This window comes from Triplophysa dalaica, chromosome 19, assembly GCF_015846415.1.
Source record: "Triplophysa dalaica isolate WHDGS20190420 chromosome 19, ASM1584641v1, whole genome shotgun sequence".
Classification (NCBI taxonomy): Eukaryota; Metazoa; Chordata; class Actinopteri; order Cypriniformes; family Nemacheilidae; genus Triplophysa; species Triplophysa dalaica.
In genome coordinates, this window is record NC_079560.1 from 18,645,076 (window position 1) to 18,658,378 (window position 13,303).

At 40.0% G+C, this 13,303-nt stretch overlaps 1 protein-coding gene across 4 annotated transcripts in view; it reads right to left on the minus strand.

Moving 5' to 3' along the window:
* camk2a (calcium/calmodulin-dependent protein kinase II alpha) overlaps positions 1-13,303 on the minus strand; it is a 257,071-nt gene that overhangs the window by 98,556 nt on the left and 145,212 nt on the right. For 2 of the 4 annotated variants that reach the window (XM_056730301.1, XM_056730300.1), the window contains exon 17: positions 3,118-3,350. In XM_056730301.1, coding sequence (XP_056586279.1) covers positions 3,118-3,350 — 233 coding nt within the window. Of the gene's footprint in view, positions 1-3,108; positions 3,351-3,370; positions 5,196-13,303 lie in introns of those variants that run through there. The other 2 variants (XM_056730299.1, XM_056730302.1) reach the window with 2 other exon arrangements.

Below are 13,303 nucleotides of genomic sequence, written 5' to 3' on the forward strand. Positions count from 1 at the left end.
CCCTCTCTGACCCACATTGTCAACTCATCCCTCCTTACATTTCCTACACTCTTCACAGAGGCCCGTATTACCCCAATACTAAAAAAACCTACTCTTAATCCTGCACTGTTAGAAAACTACAGACCGGTATCCCTCCTCCCCTTCGTTGCGAAAACTCTAGAATGTGTTGTATGAAACTAGCTCTCATCCTTTCTCGCCCAGAACAACCTCCTAGACAGCAACCAGTCTGGTTTCAAGAGCGGTCATTCCACTGAAACTGCGCTGCTCTCTGTCATTGAAGCCCTGAGACTGGAAAGAGCTTCCTCTAACTCATCTGTTCTCATCCTACTGGATCTATCTGCCACCTTTGACACCGTTAACCATCACATTCTTCTGTCCACCCTCAAGACTATGGGGGTCTCTGGAATGGTGCTACAATGGTTCAGGTCTTACCTCTCGGGTAGGTCCTTTAGAGTATCTTGGAGAGGTGAGGTGTCTGAGTCCCAACATCGCGACACAGGTGTGCCTCAGGGCTCAGTGCTTGGTCCGTTGCTATTCTCTGTATACATGTGATCCCTAGGCTCTGTCATCCGGAAACATGGCTTTTCCTATCACTGCTATGCGGATGATACACAACTCTACCTTTCTTTTCGCCCAGACGATCCGACTGTTTCTGCACTCATCTCAGCTTGCCTAGCCGACATCTCTCTCTGGATGAATGACCATCACCTGCAGCTGAACCTTTCAAAAACAGAACCGCTTGCGATCCCGGCCGATACAAAGACTCATCACAGCCTCTCCATTCAACTGGGCTCATCAACCATCACATCTTCCAGAAAGGCAAGAAACCTGGGAGTGGTGATCAATGATCAGCTCAACTTCACAGATCAAATTGCTAGCACCGCCCGGTCCTGTAGATTCATCCTCTACAATATTAGGAAAATTAGACCCTTCCTATCAGAGCATCCTACGCAAGTCCTAGTACAGGCTCTGGTCCTGTCCAGACTGGACTACTGCAATGCGCTACTGGGTGGACTTCCAGCTTGCACAACCAAACCTCTACAGATGATCGAAGATGCTGCGGCAAGAGTTATCTTTAAAGAACCGAAGAGAGCACACGTCACTCCTCTATTCATTAAGCTACATTGGCTACCTATAGTCGCTCGCATCAAATTCAAGACTCTGCTCCTGGCCTACAAGACCACCACTGGTTCGGCACCACCTTATCTTCACTCGCTACTGCAGACATATGTACCCGCCAGATCCCTACGCTCTGCAAACGAACAGCATCTTGTGGTGCCATCCCAAAAAGGTAAAAAATCTCTCTCGCGCACCTTCTCCGGATCTGTTCCACCTATGTGGAATGATCTACCCGCTGCTACAAGACCTGCAGATTCTGTAGCCATCTTTAGGAAACGTCTGAAAACACATCTCTTCCGTCAACATCTGACCGATCTGTTCGGACTCTATTTTCTCTCTATTCTTTAGAGAGAAAAAAAAAAAAAAATGAATGAATGGTTCTGTATACTGTGTTAGGTTATATGAGACCAGTCTTCTTTTTTGATTGCACTTATGCTTTTGTTGTACTTATGCTGTCCCAATTGCTTCCATTGCCTACCCCACCTGTAAGTCGCTTTGGATAAAAGCATCTGCTAAATGACTAAATGTAAATGTAAGTTAACTTCAGTTTTGGTTTTGTCTTCTGTTCCTTGCCTGTGTTCATTATTAGTTCATTAGTCCCACATCTGTTTCTGTTCATCCTTATTATGTTCCCCTCTGTATTTAAGCCCTGTCTGTTCCAATTTCTTTGTCTACTTTTGATTATATTGTTTTGTGTGGTTGTGAATTTTCTGTTTTGGTTCCTGTGGTATTATAAAAGAACCCTTTTGGAAATTTGAGTTTCCAAGGATAAAAATTGCACATGAGTGCACTTTGACGTTGTGTTTCCAACTGGGAATTGGGAAATAGTGGCGAGCCTTAAACATTCAACATAGCAGATGGGAGAATGTTTTCTGCTGTGAAAGAAAAGATAATATATTTTTTTCGCAACAGCTTCATTGTCTAGTCTTGTTGTTAAACTAGTCAAAATTTATACACATGAATAATAATTTGAAGCATTTTGAATGTTGTAACAGAGCGAAAAAAAGAGCATGAATTTCACCAATGTTCCAGAATAGTTTGCATGTTAGACTAGACATTTCCCTTTCTTTCGGTCTCTCGACGTTGTGTCGAACCGACAGACGATACCCATCTGTCGGTTCGACACAACGTCGAGAAACCGACGGAAAGGGAACTAACGTTACATCCTTAGCTTAACTCTGCAGAGCTGTGGCAATATCCCTCAAAAATATATTTATGAAATCAAAAATATAGTCATTCAGATGAAATATCAAATTAGAAAAAAACCAAAGATTGAAAAGATTAAAATATTTATTTAAGAGTTCTTTGAGGAACCAAAAACAATGGTTTTCTGGAATTCGTTTTAGCACCTTAATGTATCAAAGCATTTTGGCATTTGCATAGGGACTCTCAGTAATTTAATCACACTAAAGACTAGTCTTTAACTAAAGACTTGTGGTCTGAATGGCATTTCAAAATGGACAAAGAGAGTAGCCGTGGAATTGGAATGCAGTTTACTCGCCTCAAGACGAAACAACTGCAATCTTTTCGGCCCCCCTGAACCAGGATTGGCCTTGGCCGATACTGGAGAAACAACCCTGAAGGGTAATGTGGCGAGACGCTCTTGCGTTCCCTCCCCCATCATACACACACACACACAGACTTTTGGACCTTCCTCATACAGACACACACACAAACACAGACTCTGACCGATTCCAAACCTCCGTCGCTTTGACCCGCCAGCTTGGCAAGCGGGTCTGTGTTAAGCGCCGTAATGGCTGCAGGACCGGATGGCTGCTTGCCGGAGCTGGATTACTTACCCTGTTGCAAGTCTTGTCTATGTGTACTGTGTGCTTGTTTTTCTCCCCACCTTCCTCATGTTATGCTGTATTTTCTTCTTGATACATTTCGTTGTATAGTACTTGTACATATGTAATGACAATAAAATTGAATCTCAATCTCATTTACAAAAAAGTTTTTCTCCCAAACAACCTGACCTAAAAAACTTACCTGACTCACTTATTTTGTCATGGAAGAAGAAGAACCTGAACGGTGGAAATGGACAATTTGCCACTTTCCATCTCTACGGTGCCAGATCCGTGTTTCCTCTGACTGGGCAGTGCGTGGCATGCCATTTATGTCAAGGTATTGCGTGATGCGAATATAGGCAATGCAGGCAGCCTCGTCACCGATTAGATGGATGTGAGGATTTAGGATGGTGGTGTGGACTGGTTTGCTGTTCTTTGACCACACTGTGAAAAATTAAAACACCTTTTAACAAAATGTTCCAGGTACATATGGTCATAGTTAAACACATTTAACTATTAAAATTCTTTAGTAAGCCCTGTAAATTATTAATATCCATAATAATAGTAATTAGTTGTATTTAGTTGATTTATTTTATATTTGTATTATTGTTGGCTTGTAATACTGTATATTCCTATCAGACTGTCTATTTGCACTAAGTGCAAATAACACGTCTTTTTGGCAGAGGTTATAACTCCAAACCAAGGTCAAAAAAGCCATGATGAAGTCCCATGTGGTCAAATGCTCATCAGATGAAAACAGGAATATTTGAATTTTGCGCATTTGAGAATCATGGGAGAGAGACAGATTGGACTAAGTGACAGAGAAGGTTTCTAACTGTATTGCTTTTAATTTATTAATTATACTCCAATTTGAGTTCATTTAGATTAACCAAAAATTACATATTTGAAAGAAAATTTGTATTTATTTACTTACTATATATTCAACATTACTTATTCAACCTTTTATCACCACAAAGCTTACTCATGCATACAGCATATTCATGGTCTGTTTTTACATTTATAACATATCATATAATCTAAAATGTTATTTGAAGCGGCCAAGAAAATGTTGCACATGTGTAATTAACACTGTCATGGAATCCCTAGACATGTCAATAGATCCACCATATTAGGCCTGGCACAACTGGCCTAAAAACACATACAGGTTAACAGAGGATTTTGCCTTTCTGCTTAAAAAGCACAATAATGTTTACATTTCTCAAGTAATTTGTACAAAAACATTATGACTCTAGTTACTAGTTAAACTTTTAAATATCCATTAATTGTGCCTGGTATACATGGAAAGCCACGTACATGGTACGTCAAAATAGTTGTCCATTCTAGAATGTTTTTTTTTATGTGATCGTTGAAATTTTTTTCTTGTGTTTCATGTCAGAACAAAGCTTGATTTTCTTCACACAAATCAAACTGTGAGGCCCTGGAACGTGTTCTGCATTATACTTTTATAGTAATAAAGCATTTAGATATACTCAAAAACATGACTATTACAATGTTGTCCAAATCTTGTTTTTTGTGTTCTCTGATAATTTCTGCTCATATTTTTATTTGTTCTACGCATACGCTATTTTTTTCTCTTGTTTTCCTACGTTCTGCGCTTGATTTCCAAATGCTGCAGTTTGAATTTCATGTTAATTAGGGCGGCCTTTAGCGTCACCATTGATCCATTAGTTCTAGATTGATATAGAGCCATTGAGAGAGAGAGAAGCGCCCTCTTCATTGAATCCAATGGAACAGTTTTTTCACAGTTTCATTAGTTCCGGGAAGTTACCAGTAACGCACGGAGCTGCGACTAAACAGACCAACTGAGGTAAACTTCTAAACCATTTAGAGATGAATGCCATTTAATGAAAAAAAAAATGAAAATAATAAAGCATTTAAAGAGAAAACATAACTTCCTGGAACTATCTGAAGGCTCTATGAATCACGTATCACGGGCTCTCAATAGTTCCCGGAAGTTACTAGTTAAGCATGGAACTACGACTAAACAGAACAACTGAGGTAAACTTCTAAACCATTTAAAGATGAAAGCCATTGAATGAATACAAAAATGAAAGAAATAAAGCGTTTAAAGAGAAAACATAACTTCCTGGTACTATCTGAAGACTCAATAAATCACGTGATGCTTCAAGTTTTCAGACTTCCGTTGGCACGAACTCTCGCTCTCAATGGCTCTGGATTGATAGTTCCTCCTCTAGCCAATCAGTCAAGTAGGGGAGTTGACGTCACTCCAAATGCGACTCACGGCATACACGTGAAGATGCCAAAATCCTGGCCAATCACAGGTAATTGAACATAATTATAATGTTACTGAGTGTCAGCTACACTCTTTTTTCTGCTAAATGCTTCTCCATGGTTAATTAAACGTACATTACTACTAAAACACATTCAAAGATTTGTAGTTTTGCTTTGCATAGTTCATTTCACTTGTTTTTCTAGGAAAAAAGTTCTTTCCCATGCAACATTTTAAGTTGCATCAGTGCTTTTCTGACTTGTATTAGGGCATACAAAAGGATGTATTGCTAAACATGCTTATGGAGTTGAGTTAAATGTCTCAAACAGGAGTGTTTTCTGAACCTAACACCAGTTTGTAATTCCACCGACTTGCATTATGCATTTGTTCCAGCACAAAGCTGACTACATCCTCAGCCACATTTCTCATGAAATGAGTGCAAAGAGAGTGCATGGCCATCAATTTAAGATGGTCAAAAAACGTGTTTTTGTGTAGTGCAGTGGATCAGTGAATTTCACCTAAAGTGAGTCTATACATAGTAAAAACAAGCTGCTAAATAAAAAAGGTGGAACCTAAAACTTGAACTTTTCATCACATTGGCATGTCCATTCAAAAGTTAGTTTCAAAAAGCTAACAGACAAAGTTGAAATTTGTTTTACAAACATTGATTAACTAGACTTTTTTGGATAACTTAAAAGGTAAAATATTAATTTTTAAAACACCTAAAGGATAGTCTTAAGTCTCTGCGATTTGTTGGCTGAACGTTTGATTCATTTGGTAAATTTTTTCTGGAAACACTTCAGCACGTGCAAAGTCGACATCTGATTGGTTGAATTTCACAGGATTTCCAGGAGAAATGCGTGTTTTCTTTAACAGTCCGCCTGGAAACAACAAAGCATTCTGATCTGAGAAGAAGCTGTCGTGTTTACAACGGTTGCTATAAGATTTCATAACGATTGACTAAATGGTCAATTCTTAAAAGTATGCGAAGTTCATGGCATAAATGTATAATCATTGTTGATTCTGTTAACTTTTGACACGTTTGTGAATGTGAATCAATGCCTCTAATCATGACGCGGCACAAAACGAAACATGATTGGTTGCTTTCCCTTTCAGTCATATGGCCTCTTGGGGGGCTCTTTCCAAAGAAAGTGGCGATAAGTTCCAGACCTTCAGAATGAAAGTCTAGCTACGCGAGACAACCTAAAAGATAACTGTTCTCTTCTAGATTTTTACTCTTTATTTAGATTATTAAAGCCAAGGTAGACAATGTAACAGAAGTAAAACCTGGGCTGTCTCCAATTACTCTCTTAGGGACTTGCTTAATAGTTGCTTTCCAAATGTTTTTTTTTTTGTTGTTGCCAAAGTTGAAGCGTGACATATCGAAATACATTAAGTTTTGTCAAACATATCAGCTTACTTGACAGCCAAACCAGTCTTAAAACGTGCCCTTCTGTATCCAATTACAGCTATTAGCCAATAGCCTGGTAATTCAAACTCTGCTAATTCCCTTTGCTGCGTGACGGAGTCTGGAAGGGCTTAATTGACAAGCGTTTTCTTTCTGGTGGGAGGCCACTTGTCTGAAGTTTAAAATCATAGGTGTAACCGTAAGCCAATCACATAAAGTTTGGTCATGACGTATGTTATGCGCCGGCTCAGCCGCGTTGAACTTCCGCTGTAAACACAGGTATGAGGCGAAAACAAAATCATCAAGCAAAATACCAGAGTGAAAATGCCTGTGAACGACTTTTTCAGATTATGCGAAGAAAATCTTTGCGTCCACTGCGCATCTAAACTAATATTTGACAGTAGAGACAAACAAGAAAATATTTGCAGCCGAATGTCAAAATTAGGATTACTTCTGTTAAACATATCTCTTTGTTGATTTCCAGTCAATCGGAAATGCTGCAACCCAATTGCAAGATTACAGCATGACATGCCAATATTCAAGGACTGGAAAAGAAACACTGACCTGTCAAAAGGGTGCAGTTCGATCTGACGATCGGTAACAGTTGATAACTTAAACTTTTTTCCAAAACCTGTAGGAGTAGGGCCACAACATTACCTCCATTCAAAATGTGAACCAAACACTCTTCTTGTTCGGGCTTCAGTTGGCAAACACCAGGAATATTCTCCACAACAGAGCGAATAGCATTCAGTGTCTCCATGTCTGCAGTCATTTCGATTTTCCTAACTACGATCTTAAACTATGCGCTTAGCATCTATGTCACGGCTCTCAGCCCGCCCTCTGTCTGCTGGTTGGTCGGCTGGTATGGAGCAGGAGTTAAACGGGGAGATGGTTTGCTATATCAGACTGAGTACAGAAACGAAATGAACTTGAGCGGAAGTACAAAGTCTGACGTAGTCAGGCTAATTAGACAACCGTTTGAGCACCTTATAGGGGACTGTGTTGGCCCGTTACCTCGGTCAAAAGCAGGGAAGAATACTTGCTTACTGTTATGTTCCAGGTGACTAGTTACCCAGCAGTGTACCTGATACTCTCTCTAACCGCAAAGCTAGTTATAAAAGCACAGACTAAATTTATCTCTGTGTTCGGAATACCTCAAATTATTCAGTAGAGTCAGGGGAGTAATTTTACTTCCTATCTGCCTGGTCATGTTTTTTAAACAGCTTCATATTCAACATTATATTTCCAGTGCTTTTCATTCCTAAAGTCAGGGAGAACTGGAAAGATTTAAAGAGCTCTGCTATGTTTAGACGAGCTAAAGATTGGGAAGCAGGGTTACCTTAGTTAATGATGTTAGCTCGAGAAGCAGCTCAGGAAAGAATTGGATTTAGCAAAACAATCTTGTTTTAGGCCATGATGTACATGGTCCATTTTCTTTTTTTCTGCGCATTGGAATAAAATGTATCCACTTAAAAATGTTTTATCCTGTGTGAGTGATTTTCGCTGACAATTTTTTGAGGCGTGCCAATTGGCAAAAACATGTTTAAGAAAAACGTAAAATCGAATGAAATGACTCTTTGATCGTCGTACAGAATTGCGTTCATTTCAATCAGGTGATCAGGTCCTTGTTTTGTTGCCTATTATAGAATAAACTTTTCAGTATCAAACCTGTTCTTCTTGCAGGTCGTTCTGGCTGTGATGATGCTTAGTTGTGATCCACTTCAGTTTTATAAGTGGGGACCAGGATGAGATTGATCCAGGAGATTCTGTTCTGAAGGGTCATTTACGCAAAGTCGTTTACGTCTTTGAAAATTCATTCTTTGCTCAATGCATGGTTTGCTCAATTTTGTTTTTGTTGTTAATTTCATAATTATTTTTTATTTTGCATTAATTAAAATGTCCAGAAAAGTTCAACTGCAATGTAATTATGATTTGGTAAAGCGATGTTGTAATAGAAAAGCAATTAAATGTTAAAATCAACTATTTATATAATTTTGTAATAATGATCATTGTTCTACCACTACATTTTCTGCATAAGCATGCTCAGAGGTGTGCTTATATTTACACACAATTCTACGTTCTAAGTTGGTAGATCCCACACTTCCTGTTTGCTGAGAACGTGTAGTTTGAGACAGAGCTCCGTCAAACTTTTTCTTAATATATTGTTTATTCTTGTAATATTTTAAGATTTATGTTCTAAATTGATTATTCCCTGAGGGATAAACTTATCCTTAAGTGTATCCCATACCAAAATCGTCATATAACGCACGGTAAGTTTTCAACATGATTGTAATTAGAGTTGAGCCGGATACTCTGCTGAAACGAGTATCCGGTACGGATAAAGCACTTTTGTCGAGTACGAGTATCATACGAGTTATACGAGTCAATATCTGTGCTTGAATTGAATAAAAATCCTCATTGGGTAGCTGACTGTGTCTGCGTTCTGTGATAGGCTAGACACAGCGTCTCTCCCCTACACACATACAGATGTATTGTATTGCTGACTGTGTTCGCAGCTCTCTCTCTCTGTCTAAGTTATAGCTGCTTTCAGTGGCCCTGATTGGAGGTTGCTGGGTGGGTGCTTGTGGGGAGTGCGGGGGGGGGGGCTCGTTGGTTGTGGTTGGGGGGATTCTTTTTGTTGGGGCTGTGTTGGCCTGGTTTGGTATTGTTTTGTGGTCGATGTTGGATAACAGAAGAATAAAGTTACAATATGCCATTAGTTTTTTCCCTGATTGTTCCTCTGTTTTCTGGTGTCGATCGTGGAGTGGAACGGGGTTGGACCCACACGTTTTGGTGAGTGGGACTTCCTGAAATGATTTAACTAACCAACAACTGTCTATGTCTTGTGTCTATAATAATAAATCATGTGGTTTATTCTCTCCCTTGCTTACTCCTGGTGGGCTCTCCCTCTTCCTCTCGGATGTTTGCTTGGTGGCTTTTGGTCGGGGTCACTGAGTGCAGCTCAGAGGGGATCTGGCTCTCCCGGCTGAGCCTGGTTTCTCCCGAGTTTTTTTTCTCCATTAATCAATCATTGGAGTTTGGGTTCCTCGCTACAGCAGGGCAGTGTTGGCTTGCTCACTGGGAGACTGCATTTATTTATTCGATATTTTTTATTAGAATGATCTTGCTTGTTCTATAAACACCATGCACTGTGCTGTGTTTTACCTTTGTTTTATTCTGTTTTTCTTGTTTGCTCCTGTAAAGCTGCTTTGGAACAATGCACATTGTGATAAGCGCTATATGTATATAAACTTGAATTGAGTTGAATTGAACTTTGCATTTAACTGTTTTTACGCACTCACTACCCACACAATTGTGCGAACAAACTGTTGATAAATAAGGCCCTTTGGACATGATGATGGCTTAAGAAATGCATTTATAAATTAAACGGCGCATTTTCCTCAGTGTTTCACAGATATACTTTGAGGGTTGAGGCTGTTTTACATTTACATAACATAAATTAATTTGGCAGACACCTTTATCAAAAGCGACTTACAAGTAGGAGAGCATAGAAACATTTTGGAGGATTAAAGCTGGAGTAAGCAAGGGAGAGAATTAACCACATGATTTATTATTATAGACACAAGACATAGACAGTTGTTGGTTAGTTAAATAAATTCAGAACAGTTATGTTTCAAGCTCCTTTTTGGAAGTTGTGAAGCATGCTGCAGCTCGGGAGGAGGCTGGTAGTTCATTCCACCACAGGGGAATGGATTTTGCAAGCGATTTGATGACATGTGTGATAGAACAACAAGGTGTCGCTCATTTTCAGACCAAAGATGATGTAAGTGGATGTAGACCAGTGAGTTAAGCTAATGGGGCGAATTTGCCCGTTATCGTTCTGAAGGCCATCTGACTGAAATGAAAACAATAAAGCTGTGTATCATCTGCATTAACATGGTATGAGGAACCCATGTGTCTTAATAATTGGACCCAGGCAGGAGGTATACATAGAATCGAGGAGAAGAGCAAGAACTGATCCATGAGGAATTCTGGTTGTCAACTCGTGAGATCTGGATGTCTCTCCTCTCTAGCTACCCTTAAGGATCTGCCTTTGATATTAGAGTCAAACCAGTTGAGTGCAGTTCCAGAGTTGCCCAGTTTGGAGAGAGTGGACAGAAGGGGCTGGTGGTTCACAGTGTCAAATGCAGCAGAAAGATCAATCAGAATAAGGACAGATGACAAGGATTTAGTCCTTGCCTGCCGTAGGTTTTCGACTACAGACATGAGAGCAGTATCCGTAGAATGTCTTTTCTTGAAGCCGGATTGATGTCCATCCAGAAGGGAGCTATGAGAGATGGTTAAAGAGTTGGTTAAATACTTTGCTTTTGAGGGCTTTGGAAAGGAAAGGCAGGAGTGAGATTGGACTGTAGTTGCTGACCATTGAGGGGTCAAGTGTCAGTTTCTTGAGTAAAAGGGGTTACCAGGGCTTGTTGAAACAAGGTTGGGACAGTATCAGTGGTAATTAAGGTGTTAATAATGTGTGCGAGTTGAGGAAGTATAGACAGAGAGATAGCCTGTAGGAGGTGGAAAGGAATCCTGTCGAGGGGACAGGTAGTAAGCAGGTAGTAAGCAGGTAGTAAGCAGAATTTTAGGGACATCGGTTTTCAAAAGGGGAGAGAAAGAAGGGAGTTGATAATAGCAAGGGGTAAGAGAGAGATCAGGGATGCATTGAGCAGAGAATTGCCTGCCTGCAACCAGCGAGGTATTGTCGGGAGGTGGAGGGGGACAGAGAAGAGAGGAGAAGGTTGCGAAAAGTTGACGTGGGTTACATGTAGTTTGGATTTTGTTTTGACAGTACTGTGTTTTGGCTGAAGAAATACAGTTGAAAGAAAAAGTATGTGAACCCTTTGGGCTTACTTGGATTTCTTCATAAATTGGTCATAAAATGTGTTCTGATCTTCATCTAAGTCACAACAATAGAGAAACAAAGTCTGCTTAAACTAATACCGCACAAACATTATACGTTTTCATGTTTTTATTGAACACAACATGTAAACATTCATAGTGCAGGGTGGAAAAAGTATGTGAACCTCTGGGTTTAATAACTGGTTGACCTTCCTTTGGCAGCAATAACCTCAACCAAACGTTTCCTATAGTTGCAGATCAGACCTGCACAACGGTCAGGAGAAATTTTGAACCATTCCTCTTTACAAAAGTGTTTCAGTTCAGCAATATTCTTGGGATGTCTGGTGTGAATCGCTCTCTTGAGGTCATGCCACAGCATCTCAATCGGGTTGAGGTCAGGACTCTGACTGGGCCACTCCAGAAGGCGTATTTTCTTCTCTTGAAGCCACTCTTTTGTTGATTTACTTCTATGCTTTGGGTCGTTGTCCTGTTGCATCGTCCATCCTCTGTTAAGCTTCAGTTGGCAGACAGATGGTCTTAAGTTTTCCTGCAAAATGTCTTGATAAACTTTGGAATTCATTTTTCCATCGATGACAGTAATCCGTCCAGGGCCTGAGGCAGCAAAGCAGCCCCAAACCATGATGCCCCCTCCACCATATTTCACAGTTGGGATGAGGTTTTGATGTTGGTGTGCTGTGCCTTTTGTTCTCCACACATAGCATTGTGTGTTCTTTCCAAACAACTCATTTTGGTTTCATCTGTCCACAGAATGTTTTGCCAGTAGTGCTGTGGAACATCCAGGTGCTCTTTTGCAAACTTCAAATGTGCTGCAATGTTTTTTTTGGACAGCAGTGGCTTCCTCCGTGGTGTCCTCCCATGAAGTCCATTCTTGTTTAATGTCTTCCTTATTGTAGATTTGTCAACAAAAATGTTAGCATGTGCCAGAGATTTCTGTAAGTGTTTAGCTGACACTCTAGGATTCTTCTTCACCTCATGGAGCATTCTGCGATGTGCTCTTGCAGTCATCTTTACAGGACGACCACGCCTAGGGAGTGTAGCAACAGTGCTGAACTTTCTCCATTTGTAGACAATCTGTCTTACCGTGGACACATGTACATCAAGGCTTTTAGATATACTTTTGTAGCCCTTTCCAGCTTTATGTAAGTCAACAATTCTTGATCGTAGGTCTTCTGAGAGCTCTTTTGTGCGAGGCATGATTCACATCAGACAACGCTTCTTCAGAAAAGCAAATTCAAAACTGGTGTGTGTTTTTATTGGACAGGCCAGCTTTAATCAACACATCCAATCTCATCACATTGATTGGACCCCAGGCTGGCTTACTCCTGGCTCCAATTAGCTCTTGGAGAAGTCATTAGCCTAGGGTTTCACATACTTTTTCCACCCTGCACTATGAATGTTTACATGTTGTGTTCAATAAAAACATGAAAACGTATAATGTTTGTGCGGTATTAGTTTAAGCAGACTGTGTTTCTCTATTGTTGTGACTTAGATGAAGATCAGAACACATTTTATGACCAATTTATGAAGAAATCCAAGTAAGCCCAAAGGGTTCACATACTTTTTCTTTCAATTGTATATCAGTAGCAAAGGAGTTAAGAAGATGTTGATACTTGGAGAGATCAGCAGGGTCTCTAGAATTGCGCCACTTCCTCTTCACAGCCCCAAAGACTCTCAGAAAGACACCATGGAGGAAGACACCATGTAATGAAAAGCAGGCGGTAGAGAGGGAACGAAGATTACGTCAGAAAAAACAAGGTTAGGGGAGGGAGGTGAGATTACACTTCGCACTTCAACTTTTACAGAAGTCAAAACTTTTTATTTATTTAATATTCTTAAAAATAAAACGATTATTCATGATAAAGCATAGCC